Genomic DNA, 19116 nt, shown 5'->3' with positions numbered 1-19116 from the left:
CTGAACATTGTTTAGAAATACTGATATCTCAAAGGGATTAGTGGGACCAATCATGACTGATAAGTAACAGCAGAGGACCAAAGTTAGAGAAAAATGGGAAGTGAGGAAGAGATAACTTCATAGTAAATAATGTTCATTCTCCAGAAATAGAAAGGAATAACTATATAGTACTGTCACTAGAAATGTAGGATCTCCTACATTGGAAGGAGGTTAGAAGAGGTAACCTGAAATTCCTTTTCAACTCTAAGAAATCTATAATTGTAAGTTTAAGTCTTAACATCAAACAATATTTTGGGGGATTATTAGATGGCCAGATGTTCTTTAAGGAATACACAAAAGATAATACTACCAGTCAGCAAACCTTGTAATGAAGATTATACTCTTCCCCTTTCTAAATGGGCAGTTATATTATGGGAGGAAAAATTAAATATTTCATTTTCAAAATACCATTATCTGGTTTCATGACACACATATACATCAAAATGTATCAAATCACACATTTAAAATATATAGTATATTGTTATAAAAATTTTGCCTCAATAAAAGTACTAAAAAAATACTATCACCAATTTTTAGTCTATATAAAAAAACTACATAATTCTGAACAAAAAGATCAACACAGTAACTGTACCCTAATATTTTGTTTCTTTTTAAAATTTACTTTCTGATGTATTCTAGTTTCATCGCATTCTTCTCACTTTCTTAAATCTGCAGTCACTGAAAAGCACAGCAACTAAGTGCTGATGAGCATCTAGATTTTTCAGCTGCTATTCAAATGACCCACTATTATACTATGGAATATATCTTTCCTTAAACAACTTAAATCATAGCCTACACATCTGCAGATTCCTTAATGATTTCATTTCCTTCTTTCTATTGGTCAAGCAAATTCATTTCTAGGCCATGTCTCCTTTCTTGCTACCATTTTATGGTGCAACTGTCATTTTTCTTCCTCCGTCTTTATCCTGAAGCTATTGAAAAATTAACAAGGGAAAGGAGAAAAAAACAAGCAGACTACTCACATCAGACTTAGAGGACATATTCTCTTCCACGTCAGAATCATTGGGATCCACAATATCATCAAATGGTGGTAAAGTTGATTTCTTCTTCTCTGATGTCTCACTTTCAATTTTGACCTTTCCCATCTTGACATGAGATTTATCTTTTATCTGTTTTTTATCAGCAGAACAAGTGAGTATCAGTGGTGGTGCGCTAGAAAAACTTTTAAATAAAGCCTCTGAGCTACTCTTTTTCCTTTTTTTGGCTGAGAGTTCTTCAGAATCTGAAATGGGGGGTCTTTTACTAGGAGCCTTCTTATCTTGCTGTCCACTGGTGATCGTGAGTAAGTTACTGTCGGGTTTTGGCTCTTTTGACATGGGTTTCGGTTCCTTGAAGGCCATCTTAGGAACGATTTTTTCTTCTTTCAGTGGCTTATTTTCTTTGGGTTTCTTAGAGGATTCTTTGGAAGATTTGTTGTGATCCCTGGAAGGTTCTTTGAAGGCACTTTTATGTTCTCTGGAGTCTTTAGAAGGTTTTTCCTTGTGCTCCTTCATTAATTTGTGAGGCTTGGAAAAACTGGTGCTGCTGCTGCTGCTGCTGCTGCTGCTACTGCTGCTGCTGCTGCTGCTGCTGCTACTGCTGCTGCTGCTGCTGCTACTGCTGCTGCTGCTGCTGCTGCTACAACTGCTGCTGCTGCTGCTGCTGCTGGTATGGATACTCCTGTTAGGATCCTGCAGAAAGGTGGGAAGAAAAGCAAACTCTCAAAATGAAACGTCAATGAAGGCTAAACGCCAGTCCCCTTGCACTCCAGCTCTTCAACATGATCCTCTGTTGAGTGCTCCCAAGTGCATTTTAATAGAACCCGACAACCACCATAGAACAGGTGGGAGTAAGGTCTGCAAGCAACAGTGAGTGTGGGCAACCATGATCGAGGAATTTAATGAGGCAAGTTGTTTTCTCAATCATGACAAGCATGGCGTTCTGAACATTTCAATTCAACAAATGTTGGCTCGATGCTTGTCCTAGAAGAGACAAAGCTGGGTAACACATGGCCCCCATTCTTAATAACTATGACACATCTATGATGAATAGCTAGCTGTTTGGGAGCTACCTATAAAGGGCTACGATGACAAAAACGAGAGAGGAAATTAATTCTGTGGGGGGATGGAGAGAAGAATAATTCAGAGATTTTTGGAGAATCAACACCTCAGTTAGGTCCTCAAGGATAAACAGGTAATTTCTAGACATATAAGAATGAAAAGGTACATGGAGACCATGGATTATAATGAACTAAAACAACTAAAACAGATTATATTTAGGGAGTGGCATACAACTACAGCAAAGATTGAAAAGGAGGTAGGAAAAAACAGCCAAGGGTCACATACTGAGGTAGATAATATTAAATTTTAATAACTTTTTAATATGAAGAATCACAAGACCTCAAAAAGAAATAAAATAATTCTCAATTTTAGATAAAGAGCAATTTTTTCTAACCAAACTTCTTCAGTTAAGGAATATGTCTCCCACCCACTAGCAACAACAAAAAAAGCAAAAAAAAAAAAAAAGGAAGAAAAATGAAGGGAAAGAAAAACCTAAAAGAACAAAGATTTTGGGCTTCTTGTTCAACATGGAGGAGTAGAAACACATGTACTCATCACCTCCTGTGAGAGCACCAAAATCACATCTAGCTGTTGAATAACCATCGACAGGAGAATGCTGGAACTCACCAAGAAAAAATACCCTACATCCAAAGACAAAGAAGAAGCTACAGTGAGATGGTAGGAGGGGCACAATGATGATAAAATCAAATCCCAAACCTGCTGGGTGGGTGACCCACAACCTGGAGAACAATAATACCAAGGAAGTTCTCCCACTGTTGTAAAGGTTCTGAACCTCACATCAGGCTTCCCAGACTAGGGATCCTACACAGAGACTGGGAATCCCTAGGGAATCTGCCCTTGCAGGTCAGAGGGATTTGATTATAGGACTTCCACAAGACTGGAGGAAATAGAGATTCCAGTCTTGGTGGGCACAAACAAAATCTTATGCACACCAGGACCCAGAGGAAAGGAGCAGAGCCCCCACGGGAGACTGAATCAAAACTACCTGCTCGTGTTGGAGGGTCTCTGGTGGAGGTGTGATTGGCTGGGGTTCACCACAAAGACAGGGGCCCTGGCAGCAGCAGTCCTGGAAGGTCCCCCTTGGTGTAAACCCTCTTGGAGTTCACAGTTAACCCTACCATACAGCCCACAGACCCCAGGGCTGGGTTGCCTCAGACTGAATAGCTCAATCCCATCCATCAGCAGATAACCGGATTAAAGCTTTACTGAGAAAGATCCTGCCCACTAGAGCAAGACCCAGTTTTTCCCACCATTAATCCCTCTCATCCAGATGTCTGTCTACACAAGCCTCTTAGCCTCCTCCATCAGAGGGCAGACAGAAGAAACAAGAAGAACCACAATCCCACAGCAGCTAGAACAAAAACCACATTACAGAAAGTTAATCAGAATGAAAAAGCAGAAAGCTATGTCACAGATGAAGGGACAAGATCAAACTCCAGAAAAACAACTAAATGAACTGGAGATAGGCAACCTTCCAGAAAAATAATTTAGAATAATGATAGTGAAGATGATTTAGGATCGTGGGAAAACAATGGAAAAGATGCAAGAAATGTTTACCAAAGACCTACAAGAACTAAAGAACAAAAAGAGATGAATAATACACTAGAAGGAATCCGCAGTAGAATAACTGAGGCAGAAGAACAGATAAATGACCTGGAGGACAGAATGGGGAAATCACTGCTACAGGACAAAATATAGACAAAGAGAAAAACAAACAAAAAAATTAAAATAGCCTAAGAGACCTCTGATCAGATCAGATCAGATCAGTCGCTCAGTCGTGTCCAACTCTTTGCGACCCCATGAATTGCAGCATTCCAGGCCTCCCTGTCCATCACCAACTCCCGGAGTTCACTCAGACTCACGTCCATCGAGTCAGTGATGCCATCCAGCCATCTCATCCTCTGTCGTCCCCTTCTCCTCTTGCCCCCAATCCCTCCCAGCATCAGAGTCTTTTCCAATGAGTCAACTCTTTGCATGAGGTGGCCAAAGTACTGGAGTTTCAGCTTTAGCATCATTCCTTCCAAAGAAATCCCAGGGCTGATCTCCTTCAGAATGGACTGGTTGGATCTCCTTGCAGTCCAAGGGACTCTCAACAGACCTCTGAGACAACATTAAATGCACCAACACTCACATTATAGGGGTTCCAAAAGGAGGAGAAAGAGTAAGGACCTGAGAAAATATTTGAAGAGATAATATCTGAAAACTTCCCTAACATGGGAAAGGAAACAGTTAACCAAGTCCAGTAAGCACAAAGTCCAAGGCAGGATAAACCCAAGGAGGAATACACCAAGACACACAGTAATCAAACTGACAAAAATTAAAGACAAAGATAAATTATTAAAAGCAACAAGGGAAAAATGACAAATGACATACAAGGGAATTTTCATCAAGTTATCAGCTGATTTCTGATTTGTAGAAACTCTACAAACCAGAAGGGAATGGCATGATATATTTAAAGCAATGAAAGGGAAGAAACTACAACCAAGAATACTCTACCCAGCAAGACTCTCCTTCTTATTTGATGGAGAAATCAAAGGCTTTCCAGCCAAGCAAAAGTTAAGAGCAGCACCACTAAACATTTTACAATGAATGCTAAAGGAACTTCTCTAAGCAAGAAACACAAGACAAGGAAAAGACCAACAGGAAATAAACCCAGAACAATTAAGAAAATGGTAATAGGATCATACATATCAATAATTACCTTAAATATAAATGGATTAACTGCACCAACCGAAAGACAAGGATTTGGCTCTGGAAAACATGTATATTTCTGCACTTCTACTTACCACATCACTCTGCTTGACCCCCCAAATCATATGTAAACTATTTTATATTGTTAGGCTAATCATGTTCCCATCATGGTTTACAAATGTAATTATCTTTTTTTTTGGTCTGGCTATTGATTGTGAAAACTGATAAACATCTTTTACCATTGTGATTATGTAACTATTACTCATTTAATACCACTGCATCATGATTGGTCAACGGAAAAATAATAGAATTCTATCTCACCAAAACTACCATTTACTAGAAAAACCTGTAATCACCTTTTAAAATCCAGATGCATGTCAGAATTATCTTGGAAAATCTGAAAAATACAAATGCCCATGTATTGCATTTTTTCTCCAAAGCTCCAGATGTTTCTAATGAGCAGCCATGTTTAAAAACAACTGGACTATATGATGATCTTTTACTTTTATCTAGTTTGTCTCACTTTTTCTAGTTCATATTCCGTGCTCCCATTTAATTTAGTTTATGTTTTCCAATTTCTCCATCTCTTCCTTTTTTTCTCTTTTGATATTTTCTCAAGCCTTTATCAGCATAGTAGAAAAGCTTTTCTATACATATATATAAATAATATACATAATATATATATTTTAGAAACCTATGAACTTTTTTGCCTAACTAAAAATTTATGACATTTTGGTTCCATTTGTTTGACTTAGTATGAATACAAAGCTAGATTTCTCATTAAAAAAATAGATATGCAACAAGCAACAAGGTTTACTGTATAACACAGTGAACTATAGTCAATGTCTCATAATAAGCTATAATGAAAAATAATCTGAAAAATAATACATGTGTATATGTATAACTGTATCAACCTTGCTGTACACCTGAAACACTGCAAGTCAACTATACTTCCAAGCAAAATAATAAATAAATAAATAAAAGGACAAAGATTTCACCTAATGGTCATCAAATGGACTGAAAATCTTCCAGCAATTACTATTGTATAATCATAAGGAAAGAATTAATCTCTATTTCATTTTAACTGTGTTACCAATATTTTTACTCATATAAATACCTCAGAATATAAAACCTATAAATAAGCTTTCTATCTAGGAACACAGTCTGAGTTCATACTTACCAGTTTCTGAACCTCTATCATGAATAGTAAGAAGAAACAGAAGAAGATAAAGTAGATTTTTGCATCTGGACATGCAAAAACCCAGACCAGTACTAAAAGACAAGCTCTTTCCTGCTTACTTCCACTTCCTAACAGAATCACAGGCAATTAAATGCCCAGGTTTTCAACTAGAACCTGTTAATATCTTTCACCTGTAACTTACCCACTGAAGTCTAATGATATGTAAACCAATCTTATATTCCTTAAATATCTAGCAGGACCCAGGAAAGACCAGTAGTCAAAGACTATGCTTTTCATGAAAAGGAACAATCTACCAATTGGGTCTATACAAGGAAAAAAAAACACAAAAACAAAAAACCACACAAATATATATAGATCAACTTCATAAAGCCATATCCCAAATGAAAAATTATTGTTTTATGATAGTGGAATATACATTTTTCTTATTATAAAAAGTTGTGTCTTATTTGCTCAACAAAATGACATTTGTCAACAAAATGACATATACCAATTATTCCATTTATTATTCTCAAGTGAGCATTTGATGTAAAAATTATGAAATGAATGAAGTTACTAAGGAAAGACATGCTTTTATCCATTAAACTAGATAATTCCTTATAAAATATTTTAATCTGAGATTTAAAAGCAGAACGCTAAAGTCAGTACATATTCATATTGCTGAAAGGATGTTATTTTATAAATCCTATTATAAGACATTTCCTGGCATGTTAAGCAATACTATGAATAATAAATATAAAGTATAATGGACAAACTAAATTAAGGAAGAACATTTTGAAATCTAATATCCTTGAGGTTTTTTTTTAATTGGTTTGTTAACCCACAGAATATTGGCAATTTGCAAACAGTATTCTAATTATGGCTCTAGAACACCCAAGCACTGCTGTTTAATATTCAGTCTTCATGGAGTATTACGTACAGTTTTATAAATACACAAATTTTAACCTACTAACATATTTTCTAGAGTTAAGAATTTAAAAATAATAACATTTCTGCACCAAGAAAAAAAAAGGACTTCTATAGGGGTCCTTCCATGATTTATTTTCAAAATCCTTTTGTAGGACAAACAATTCTTAAGGCAAAGTACATAGTGGTAATGACACAGGTTCTTGTGTCATAGAAAGTTCAAGTTCTCGTCTTAATTACATACATATGATGTTAAGTACAAAACTCAAGAAGTTTTATAACTTTACTCCCCTTGTTGGTCTAGGTATTAAATGCCTACTGTCACCTTTTCACCCACCCAACAAATCTTAATATAAGCAAGTAACCTATTATTCTGGCTCCTTCCACTTTATCCAAAAGCTTTCTTTAAGCTAAAGCAACTGAAAGTTAAGGGAAACATAAAAAAAAAAAAAAAAAGAAGAAGAAAAGAAAAAAAGAAGGGAAACATTTCATAATAACACCCCAGACAAAAAATTAGAAAATAACAAAAAGGTGAGAGAACAGTTTCTATTCCAGAAGGTTACATTTTCTTTGGCCTGGGCCTGTGATAAATGGCAAAGTTCACATGTAGTCACCTGCCTCCATATTCATACATATAATAAATGTAAACAGAGACTTAGATACAACATCAGGAAGTAAATTCTTTCTGACACAGAATAGAAGCTTTCACTAATTCTCAGCTTATCAATCCCATATAAATTGGGGATCAAGTCACTGACCTTTAAAATTTTTACTGAACTATTAACCTCAATATTAAGTGCCACTAAGCTGCACAGAGTAATTACCATTCAATGTGAAGTTTACACATGTTGTATAATTTAAATTCTCTTTGCCTGAGGCTGATTAGCACAAACTGAATATCAATATTAGGGAGAACATGTGTGCATAATTCAAATCTCAAATATTTAAGGCCAATGTTTAAACATAAATATACATACGTTTGTACTAACTTTACAACATATGAATATAGGGTACAGTATTTTCTTTCATCCACTGAGATTCAACTGAATGCTTCCTTGTTTTAATTTTCTGGAACAGAATGGGTCCCTTTAATTCATAATCTTCTAATACTGCTGCTGCTGCTGCTGCTAAGTCGCTTCAGTCATGTCCGACTCTGTGCGAGCCCGTAGACGGCAGCCCACCAGGCTCCCCCGTCCCTGGGATTCTCCAGGCAAGAACACTGGAGTGGGTTGCCACTTCCTTCTCCAGTGCATGAAAGTGAAAAGTAAAAGTGAAGTCACTCAGTCATGTCCGACTCTTAGCGACCCCATGGACTGCAGCCTACCAGGCTCCTCCGCCCATGGGATTTTCCAGGCAAGAATACTGGAGTGGGGTGCCATTGCCTTCTCCGCTTCTAATACTACTTGTTGGCAAGTCCAGTAGATGGCTTATGAAAAGAACAGATTATGACTATTGGCCAGAAAAAGGTTTTCTGATTATACATGACTTTCAATGTCCATGTTATTACATCCTTTTACTAGCACCACTGATAACACAAAGCTGACTCTTCCTCCAGCTCCTATTTCTTCATCTATCTATCCTCTTACTCTTGGTCTCTGTCCTAGTGTAACTGGCTTCTGTGTTGCGTAAAGATATTCAGATCATTCATATCTTGTTTAATAAAATTTGCATAAGAACAAATAAACTCTCTCAGAAGTGTATCTAAAACCAAGAAACTCTCCAAAAGGAGTTTATTTGTCCAAAGCATGTCTTAAAAGGGCATTTCCTAGACTATTCCAAGTATAGTACAGTCCACTTTCTAGTAAAGTCCAAGAGGTTATGCATATGGGTTGGAGAAAACCATGACAGTCAAAGATAGGCTTTCCAAATAGAAATTTCTTCTGTAATGCCATTAAACACATGATAAAGGCACAGAGGGATGAAATACCAACTGAGGCTATGACTAAGCATAAAAATTCAAGACTCTGGGGAGAAAAAGAACCCTGGATTTGACTTACCTTCTCCACTTCAATCCCAGATCCAACCCATTTGCCTCTCCTGAGCCAGCTGGTGATATAGAGGCCAGCAGGTAGTGAGCAGGGCCTGAAGAATGTGGCCATGGATTATAAGCATCTTGAAAGAGGACCGGTGTAGGACTTGCTCTGCTCTGGGCTCCAAGCAAGACCCAGAAGAGTTCTACACATACATAAGTGCACAAGTGTGTGCTCAGGAGGCACTCAAGAGGAGAAGGAGTCCCTTGTCCCCCTGAGGCTGGGAATGCAAGAAGATTAGAAGGAAGGCACAGCATCCTCCAAGTATACATGAAATATACAACATGCCTGCTGCTTCAGTACAGGCTGAGATTTTTTATAGGATTAAAATAACCTAAGGTCCACTAACAGTCGACCTGAACCCCAATGCACATGTGAACCACATACCCAATGACAGGAGAGAGAAGGAGAGAACAGACCTAACAGATTTCCCAAAGGATAGGGACAAAACAGAGGTCAAAAATAGTGTGACTACTTAAGAAGAGTTGAGCAGAGAGCAAAAAGTAATTGCTACAGATTTTAAGAAAATAAATTAAGTGAAAAATTTAAAGGTAAAATCTTCAAGCTGAATAATTCAGTAGATAAATTAAAAGAGAAGATGGACTGTAAATGGTGACTAAGAGTGACTAAAGGATCAACTGGAAGAAATCTCAAATTATGAACTGAAAATATGAAGAGGTGAAAATCATAAAGGAAAAAGACCAAGGCCGAAGAACAAGGCCGTGAAGAACAGATTAAAGCAACCTAACTAACATACCAACCACAGGAAGAGTTCCCAAAGAGTCTCTAGGAGGGGGAAGAGAAAAATATAATAGAAGAGAGGCAATAGCTAAAGTAATATGAAAAAAAATTTCTGTAAACTAAAGAAAAGATTGAATTGCAACCTTACAGGGCATTCCAAGATCCAGGCAAGACTAAAGAAGAAAAAGGAACACCTTCAAGAATATCACACTAAAATTCCTAAACTTTAAGGATAAAAAGGAAATCTTACAAGTTACCAGAAAGAATAATTACTTAACACTAAAAAATAATCAAATTAACATTGTACCTTTCATTTGTAATGCTGGAATTGACAAGAAAGAACAGTAACATCTAGATTGCTAGGAAAAAAGCAGTACAAGCTAAACATCCTTCAGTGGGAGAGAAATGTTTTCCAAAATTAAAGATTCAAAGATCATATCACCTACTGCCCCAATTAATGAAAGAACTTCAGAAAGGATTCTAATGAATCAATAACTGAATCAGAAATAAAACCATTCATGTAACAAACAAAGAATGTAATTATTTTACCTTCTATACAGAATTAACTAAATGAATAATAAAATATACATAATGCAGAATAACTGTTCAATACGAATTTTTAACACAGAAACATCTAACATAAATCTGGACCTAAAAATTAAATTATCTCCAAAGAAATTTAGGAACATTAAAGGAGAGAATTAGTGTATGAAGGTGAGGGAAAATGTTGGTATCATTTTTCATGTTAAAACAAAGGGAAAAATTGGATTTATGAACAATTGAAAGGGAAGGTGGCCAATAATGAAATGGAAAAATACAGAATAACTGACACATAAATAAGGGAAAACTTGGAAATAAGTATAAACTTGAAAATATATGCTAAGTTAAGAAAAATGAAAAAAGTCACAAACGTAAATAAGTAACAAGGTAAAAATTTTTTTAAAAATCGCACATTAGAATTCAAAAGAAAGCTGAATTCTCCCACTAAAAGACAGACTGTTAGATGAGTTAAAAAGACAAGGGTCATATACAGGCTGTTTATAAGAAACATTTAAAATTGAATGACTAGGAAAAGTTTAAAATAAAGGGAAGAGCCAAGAAATATCAGCTAAAGTGCCCCCCAAAGAAAGCATGAGTGTTATATTAATATCACACAATATGCAATTCAAGGTTAAGCTGACTAAACAGCATAAACAATTTAAAAGTTAAATTATATAAAGCAAAGGGTATTGAATATGCAAAAAAAAACTTATTTCAATGAAATAAGAAATCAGTACATTTTTGTCAGAAATACACAGATAGACAAAATAAAGGGAAATGAATATAGAAATAGTGAAATTGATTAATACAATCCACAAACTTGATTTAATAACTATACAGAAAACTTCCTATCTCTTAAACAAAGCTTATAGTTTATATATGCCTATGAGACACTGATAAAAATTAATCATAAAGGTATCATAAAATGAATTTTAAAATAATCTTTTAAAAACATCTGAATAGATTGTATTGGTAGATCATACTCTAATAAATTAGAAAGCTAAAAAACTAAAAGCAGAAGAAAATCAGTCAAAAGAAAAGAATGAAAAGATCATTTCATATAAAAAATATAGGGGCACAGGAAAACATTTGCCCTAAAGAAAATGTATTGTTTTTATTGCATTTTTTATTTTAAAAGCAGAAGAGGAGAGAAACTAGTCCTAAAAATATACTTACTACTCACTCTAAGAAACTTTTAGAAAAAGGTCCACAGATATAATACCAAATACAATAAAGTAAATGAAACCAATTTCACCAACATTTCTGCTCTAAAATAATAGTGTTCAATGTATATGTAGGAATCAAATTCTAAAGAGAAATTTAACAAGTTAATTCCGATTTAAAGGAGAGCTATACTCTACTTTTTAAAATCTACTAAAAGAGGTTATCCCATGGACAGAGGAGCCTGGCGGGCTACAGTCCACGGGGTCACAAATAGTCAGACATGACTTAAGAACTAAAAAGCAACAAAGAGAGGTCAAGTTTCTTGAATTTAAAATTTCTTACATGTAAAAACCATGATCTTCCATGAAAGGAATAAAATCAGTGAAAGGATAGCAACTTATAGATATCAGTATCTCAAAATAGGTAGGCAAATACCAGAAGATAGAATCAAACAGTTCAAAATGGTTGAAAGAGAAAGAGTCCAGGGAAAGGATGGAGCAAAGTGGACCACTGATGATTTTTATAGACTTTTAGCACCATTTGAGTTTTGTACTATAAATGTTTTATTAAAAATAAATTTTATAACACAATGAGATGGTGAAGCAGAAAACATTTTTTAGTTTTAAAAAATGAATCAAAACTTACTTAAACATCAAGGCTAAAGAGAGGCAACAAGGCCCCAAATTTAACATGTATCACTCAATCAATAGGGAACTGAAAGAACATTATACAAATGGAAAAGAAATGGCATTTGAGAATAGCAACAAGGGTCTTTCATTCAATAACAATCTAAATGGCCTGCGCATAAAAAGAACATGAAATATTTAGACTACAAGAAGGAAAAAGAAAAGTGTGCCATTAAAGGACACAATGCTTTGGAATGTTTTACTTGTTTTGATTTTTTAATAACGTGGTACTGTTCTTGAAGGTGATACTCCACCAGGAATTTGAAAGAACTCTACAGTACACACCTACAGCACAGAGAGAGAGAGAAAGAAAAGAAAACCATTTCAAGATCTGTCCAGGGAGGGGCAACAGACAGTTTGAAGAAATGAAGACTCATCCTCAATTCCTCAATTTGCCTGGATCTAAATAAAAGACAACAAATAAAGATATAAAACTACACCTATAGCTGCTGCTGCCGCTAAGTCACTTCAATCGTGTCTGACTCTCGTGACCCCATAAACGGCAGCCCACCAGGCTCCCCCGTCCCTGGGATTCTCCAGGCAAGAACACTGGAGTGGGTTGCCATTTCCTTCTCCAATGTATGCATGCATGCTAAGTCACTTCAATCATGTCCAACTCTGTGTGACCCCATAGATGGCAGCCCACCAGGCTCCTCTGTCCACAGGATTCTCTAGGCAAGAATACTTGAGTGGGTTGCCATTTCCTTCTCCTATAGAGATACAGGTAAGTGCGGATTTTGCACAAATGACAGAAGATGCAGCAACCGTTCTATCAGTTAAGCGTGAACCAACAAGGAACATAAAGGAACATCAAAAGATGATGTTGATCATTCCAAGAGAGAATCTAAACAAGAATAACAGACATAATCAGCCATACCTGGCTAGGAGTCCTGCCAATTCTTTATAAAGAAAGACTGGCTTTAATAACAGGTACAAAGAACAGTTACATCTAAGAAGCAAAGGAGACCCATTTGAGGACTTTTAAAGAAAAAGTCAATATTAACAACTATCCACCTAAGGAGGATCATTCAGGAGCAATGTGGGAGAGAGGCTGGAACAGGCAGAGGGTGAAAAAGGAAGGCTGCTTAAGGAACCACTGTACTGACAGTGATGGTGGTGAGAGCAACAGGAACGGCTCACTGACACACTTACAGTCCACACACCAATGTAGGAGTTTTACCACTATCTTATGAACCAACTTCTATTTGCCCATTTTCCACGTGAAGAGACTGAGGCACAGAACCTAAAATGTCCAAAGACGTATCCATAATTTAGCGCTAGAATTGAGATTTAAGCTCCAGCAGTCTGCCTTCAATGCCTGTACTATCAATCACTATGCTTCTGTTGACTCTCAGAAGGAGAGCTGGTATCCAAACCAACTTTTCATCTTGCCAACATAACCTGAGCTGTAAATGAAAGAAGGATGGGAAGAAACAGGGAGGGAATCAATGGCTTTAAAAGAACATGCCTGCAGTCTAGGCGTAACTATATAAGGAAGTTCTATTTAGTTCCAGCAGAGGGGGTACAATATATCACTTTGGGGTAGGTATTAATAGCAAATAACATATTTTGAAACCAGAGGCTCTTCCTGTATGTTTCAAGTGACTTAAACTTCAAGTCTTTTGTTACTAAATAAATATTTCAAATTTGACGGACATTAAAATAGTTGTGTTCTGTCTTAGAGAATGAACATACGGTCACCAAGGAGGATGGATGGGGGAAAGGGATAGTTACTGCGTTTGCGATGCACATTGTACACATTGCTATATTTAAAATGGATATCAGGGACCTACTATATGGCACAGGGAACTCGGCTCAATGCTATGTGGCAGCTTGGATGGCAGGGGAGTTTGGGGGAGACTAGATACAAGTATATGTATGGCTGAGTCCCTTCGCTGTTTACCTGAAACTATCACAACATTGTTAATCAGTGATACTCCAATACAAAGCAAAAAGTTAAAAATAAAAGTTGTGTTCAGAGGGCGTGTTTGGTATTAGAACATCAACCTTTCCTATAATATTCTTTCAGAACATGTTATCTCTAATCATTTTAAAGAGTATCACAAAATTATAGGAAACATTTCTCTCATAATTCAGTTTTCAAAATCAATGTAAAAATCTGCCACATTATATAATTCAAAATAACAAAAATTTATAGTGCTCAAATAAAATAAATGCTCACCTCCAAAAAGGGTGAGTTGAGGAGATCCCTGAATAAGAAAACTGCAGAGATTTTATAAAGGCCTCCATATTTGGAAAGAGAGGAAACTGGGGAATTTTAGCACAAAAACAGGAGGCAATAAAGAAAAACAGTAATTTTTAAAATCACAAAATAAACGTTATAAGAAAGGAAACATGATAATAGTATATATCTTGACAGTGGCAACTTTTACAGTCACAGCTGTGAACAACATTTACTGATTTTCAATTTCTATATTTTAACCTGCTCAGTTCTACCACTTCCTAAAGTGACTTAAATTTCCTTGTCAGTAAACTGGAGACTATAATATCACCTATACCATCAAGGTCAACTAGATGATTAAGTAGGTTTAATATATGTAAAATATCTGTGTGTGTATACATGTATGTATTATAAAATTATATATATATATATATTTAATACATGCAAAATGCTTGGCACATAGCCAGGACTATCTAAGTACTTTCAATTACCACCACTAGCAGCCATGAAATTAAAAGACACTTGCTACTTGGAAGAAAAGCTATGACCAACCTAGATAGCATATTAAAAAGCAGAGACATTACTTTGCCAACAAAGGTCCATCTAGTCAAAGCTATGGTTTTTCCAGTAGTCATGTACGGATGTGAGAGTTGGACTATAAAGAAAACTGAGCGCCAAAGAATTGATGCTTTTGAACTGTGGTGTTGGAGAAGACTCTTGAGAGTCCCTTGGACTGCAAGGAGATCAAACCAGTCAAAGGAAATCAGTCCTGAATATTCATTGGAAGGACTGATGCTAAAGTTGAAACTCCAATACCTGGGCCAACTGATGCAAAGAACTGAGTCATTTGAAAAGACCCTGATGCTGGAAATGACTGAAAGCAGGAGGAGAAAAGGGGACAACAGAGGATGAGATGGTTGGATGGCATCACCGACTGGATGGACATGAGTCTGAATAAGCTCCTGGAGGAGGTGATGGACAGGGAAGCCTGGCGTGCTGCAGCCCATGCAGTCTCAAAGAGTCGGACATGACTAAGAGACTGAACAGAACTGAATTATTATTACTACTACTGCTACAGACAAGCACAGAAAATGTAAAATTTCTATTATATAAGACACTGTTATCTCCTGTGACGATGCAAAAGTGTTTAGATGATAAACATGAAATGTAGATATATAAACAGAGAAGGGAAAGAAACTCTAGTATACCCTGAGGCTACAAAGTTTACAATCAAGAAGCAAAATCCATGATTAGTGGCACAAGAAATAAACATGCAGAAAGCTATATACAAGGTAAGAATTAAAAATGGTATCATACTGGGAGGAAAAGAGATAGAGCAAACAGATTGGGTTCTCGCACAGAAATAGAAGCATAAGCACATAGTTTGGAAACTTAAAAAAACTTAGGCAGTAAACCTAGAACTTAAAAAAAAAAATAAAGAATAGAGTAAGAAAGAAAGTTAAAGCGCTTCCTTCTAGGAAATGGAAAGAAGATTGGGGAAGAATACTATATAGGACTTCTGGATTTTCTTAATATCACCCTTTGCTAATTCTTTTAAACTATGTAAGTGCACTATTTTGGCAGAAAATACATGTCTTCAACCTCCCAAATGTACTTTTCAATTCTCTCCTCTTCACATACCCATTTACACTTCAGAGATTTTGTGAAATAAACTTTGTGTTTGAAAAATAAAACGAGAAGCTGTTCAACTACATCACTGCTATGTGGTTGTTTAGTCACTCAGTTGCGTCCATCCAACTCTTAAAGACCCCATGGCTGCAGCACGCCAGGTTCCCTGTCCTTCACCATCTCCCAGAGTTTGCTCAAACTCATTGTCCACTGAATCGGTAATGCCATCCAACCATCTCATCCTCTGTCATCCCCTTCTTCTCCTGCCTTCAATCTTTCCAGCAACAGGGTCTTTTCCAATGAGTCAGCTCTTCGCATCAGGTGGCCAAATTATTAGAGCTTCAGCATCAGTGCTTCCAATGAATGTTCAGGGTTGATTTCCTTTAGAATTGACTGGTTTGATCTCCTTGAGATCAAAGTCTTGTCCAGCAGTACAGTACGAAAGCATCGATTCTTCAGCGCTCAGCCTTCTTTATGGTTCAACTTTCACATCCATACATGACTACTGGAAAAACCATAGCTTTGACTAGATGGACCTTTGTCAGCAAACTAATGTTTCTGCTTTGTAATATGCTGTCTAGGTTTGTCATAGCTATTCTTCTGAGGAGCAAGTGTCTTTTAATTTCATAGCTGCAGTCACCATATGCAGTGATTTTGGAGCCCAAGAAAATAAAGTTGGTTACTGTTTCTACTGTTTCCCCACCTATTTGCCATGAAATGATGGGACCAGATGCCATGATCCTCATTTTCTTAATGCTGAATTTTAAGCCAATTTTTTCACTCTCTTCTTTCACTTTCATCAAGAGATTCTTTAGTTCCTCTTTGCTTTCTGCCATAAGGGTGGTGTCATCTGCATATCTGATGTTATTGACATTTTTCCCAGCAATCTTGATTTCAGCTTGAACTTCATCCAGCCTGGCACTTTGCATGATGTACTCTGCATATAAGTTAAATAAGCACGGTGACAATATACAGCCTTGATGTACTTTTTCCCCAATTTGGAACCAGTCCATGTCCCATTGTTCCACGTCCAATTCTAACTGTTGCTTCTTGACCTGCATACACATTTCTTAGGAGGCAGGTAAGATGGTCTGGTATTCCCATCTCTTGAAGAATTTTTAACTTTCTGTTGATGTGGTTTCAATGTTATCTCTTCTTCTTCTTCTTTTTTTTTTTTTTCCCCAAAGCAAACTACAATCAATCTCCAAGCTACAAATTTAGCTTGGATACTTAGATTGCATTTTGAAATTTATTCACTATACTAAGATCATTAAAAGATGAAGAAAACAAAACCTATAAATCATATTTACAATTGAGAAATGGAAACTGAAAAAAATTTCTTTCCGTTCTAAAGAGAATGGAATTAATAGTTAAATTTTCATTTCCCTAGCCTTCTGTTCAAAAGCCTTAACAGTAAACCTAAAATATGTCTTCTTCAAAATTAAAAATATATTGAAGTACTATATGTGCATGTAAATATTAAATTTAACTGTAAAGTATCATTTGCAAGAATATTAAATATTTCACAAAATAATACTCCAAGTAAATTTCCAAATGTCTTCCTTTCTCAAATGATTAGTTTTAGCTATATTCTATGTACTAAAAAATACTTTTGTTTCACAATTCAATCTCATTTAAATTGATCCATTTTATACACTACTCCCTCACTTGCTACAGCTTTAAGTCTAAATTATAATTAAGTACTGTTAAAGTAAGTTATATTTAGAAGACTTTGCAGTTTCAAGCAAACTTCTGTTTACATTTGTGGTTTTAAATTAGAAACTCAAAGTAATAATTATATAACTTCTCTTTCTAGATATATATACTTTGCACAATTTCTTTGTACAAGCTCTAAATAAAACATATTGGTCAGATCATTTGGTCTCTTTCAGTACTAGCTGGAATTCTGACAATGAGCCTTGATAAGTAATTATTACTCACAAAGAATAGTCAAATCTTCAATGTTTAATGTATAATACTAATCACAATAGAGTGGCTGGAGGCATAAGATGAAAAATCGTGCCGATATTTAAAAATTCAATAAACCTACTGTAAAAATAAAAAACCCAAAGAGAGATACAATTAAACAAGGGGAAAATATAATCAGGGTTAGGCTGTATTGCCACCTTCTCTCAATAGTTCTTCAATTCATATTTATTGAGTCTCTAACAATGCAAAGTACAATGCTGAAACTGCTAGACATACCATGGTTTTGGGGGGGAAATCCTTTTAATTGGGTGATATATAGTAGCCTCTTTGGGAATACAATTAAATATTTGATAATTATAAAACTCTTCACTGTGGAGCTTATTAAAAAAAAAAGAAAGAAAGAAAATTCCAAGAGTGATGAGCATATAAAAGAGATAGAGATAGAAAGAGAAAAGAGAAGGGAAGAGTTAAAAAGTAAACTGTGAGCTATAGTCAGGCATGAGAGATGAGGACACTTAAAGGGCATCATAGGTCCACATTCTCATGAGTTTCTAAAGACCAAACTTGGGGCCTAACTCAATAGGCATGAGTTTGAGTAAACTCCAGGAGTTGGTGATGGACAGGGAGGCCTGGTGTGCTGCAGTCCTTGGGCTCACAAAGAGTTGGACAAGACTGAGCAACTGAACTGAACTGAAACTTGGGGCCTACAGCATATTTGGAGACGTGAACTTCAGACTCTCTCAGAAATCCAGGAGAAGCCTTGACAAATCTGCCACTGGGGAAAAGTACTCTGCATTCAGACCTCAGGATTGCCAGAGTTCAACTAAATCAAATAGAACTCACGATTTTAAAATATCCCTAAACACAAAGAAATAAGCCACTATGATCTGAGAGTCTCTAAAAGGGTCTTAAGGGTCTCAGATACTGGAATCATCAGATGCAGAATATAAAATAATGACATACAAGTTAGGGAAAGGGAAAATGTTGGAATCCAAAGCAATAAGAGATGAGTTTGCTCAAACTCATGTCCACTGAGTTGGTGATGCCATCCAACCATCTCATCCTCTGTCATTCCCTCCTTCTCCTGCCTTCAATCTTTCCCAGCATCACGGTCTTTTCCAATGAGTTAGCCCTTTGCATCAGGTGGCAAAAGTACTGAAGCTTCAGCATCAGTCTTTCCAATGAATAATCAGGACCAGTTTCCTTTAGAATTGACTGGTTTGATCTCCTTGCAGTCCAAGGGACTCTTTTACCTGTGGCGGATTCATTTTGATATTTGGCAAAACTAATACAATTTTGT

General features: G+C 36.2%; 1 protein-coding gene across 2 annotated transcripts in view; it reads right to left on the bottom strand.

Moving 5' to 3' along the window:
• Window positions 1-19116, bottom strand: part of MLLT3 (MLLT3 super elongation complex subunit) — a 289539-nt gene that overhangs the window by 73479 nt on the left and 196944 nt on the right. For both annotated transcript variants that reach the window (XM_025281465.3, XM_025281466.3), the window contains exon 5: window positions 1023-1730. In XM_025281465.3, the coding sequence (XP_025137250.2) occupies window positions 1023-1730 (708 nt within the window). The remainder of the gene's footprint in view (window positions 1-1022; window positions 1731-19116) is intronic.

This window comes from Bubalus bubalis, chromosome 3, assembly GCF_019923935.1.
Source record: "Bubalus bubalis isolate 160015118507 breed Murrah chromosome 3, NDDB_SH_1, whole genome shotgun sequence".
In the NCBI taxonomy this organism is placed as follows: Eukaryota; Metazoa; Chordata; class Mammalia; order Artiodactyla; family Bovidae; genus Bubalus; species Bubalus bubalis.
This window is presented reverse-complemented; position numbering and strand designations above follow the sequence as displayed.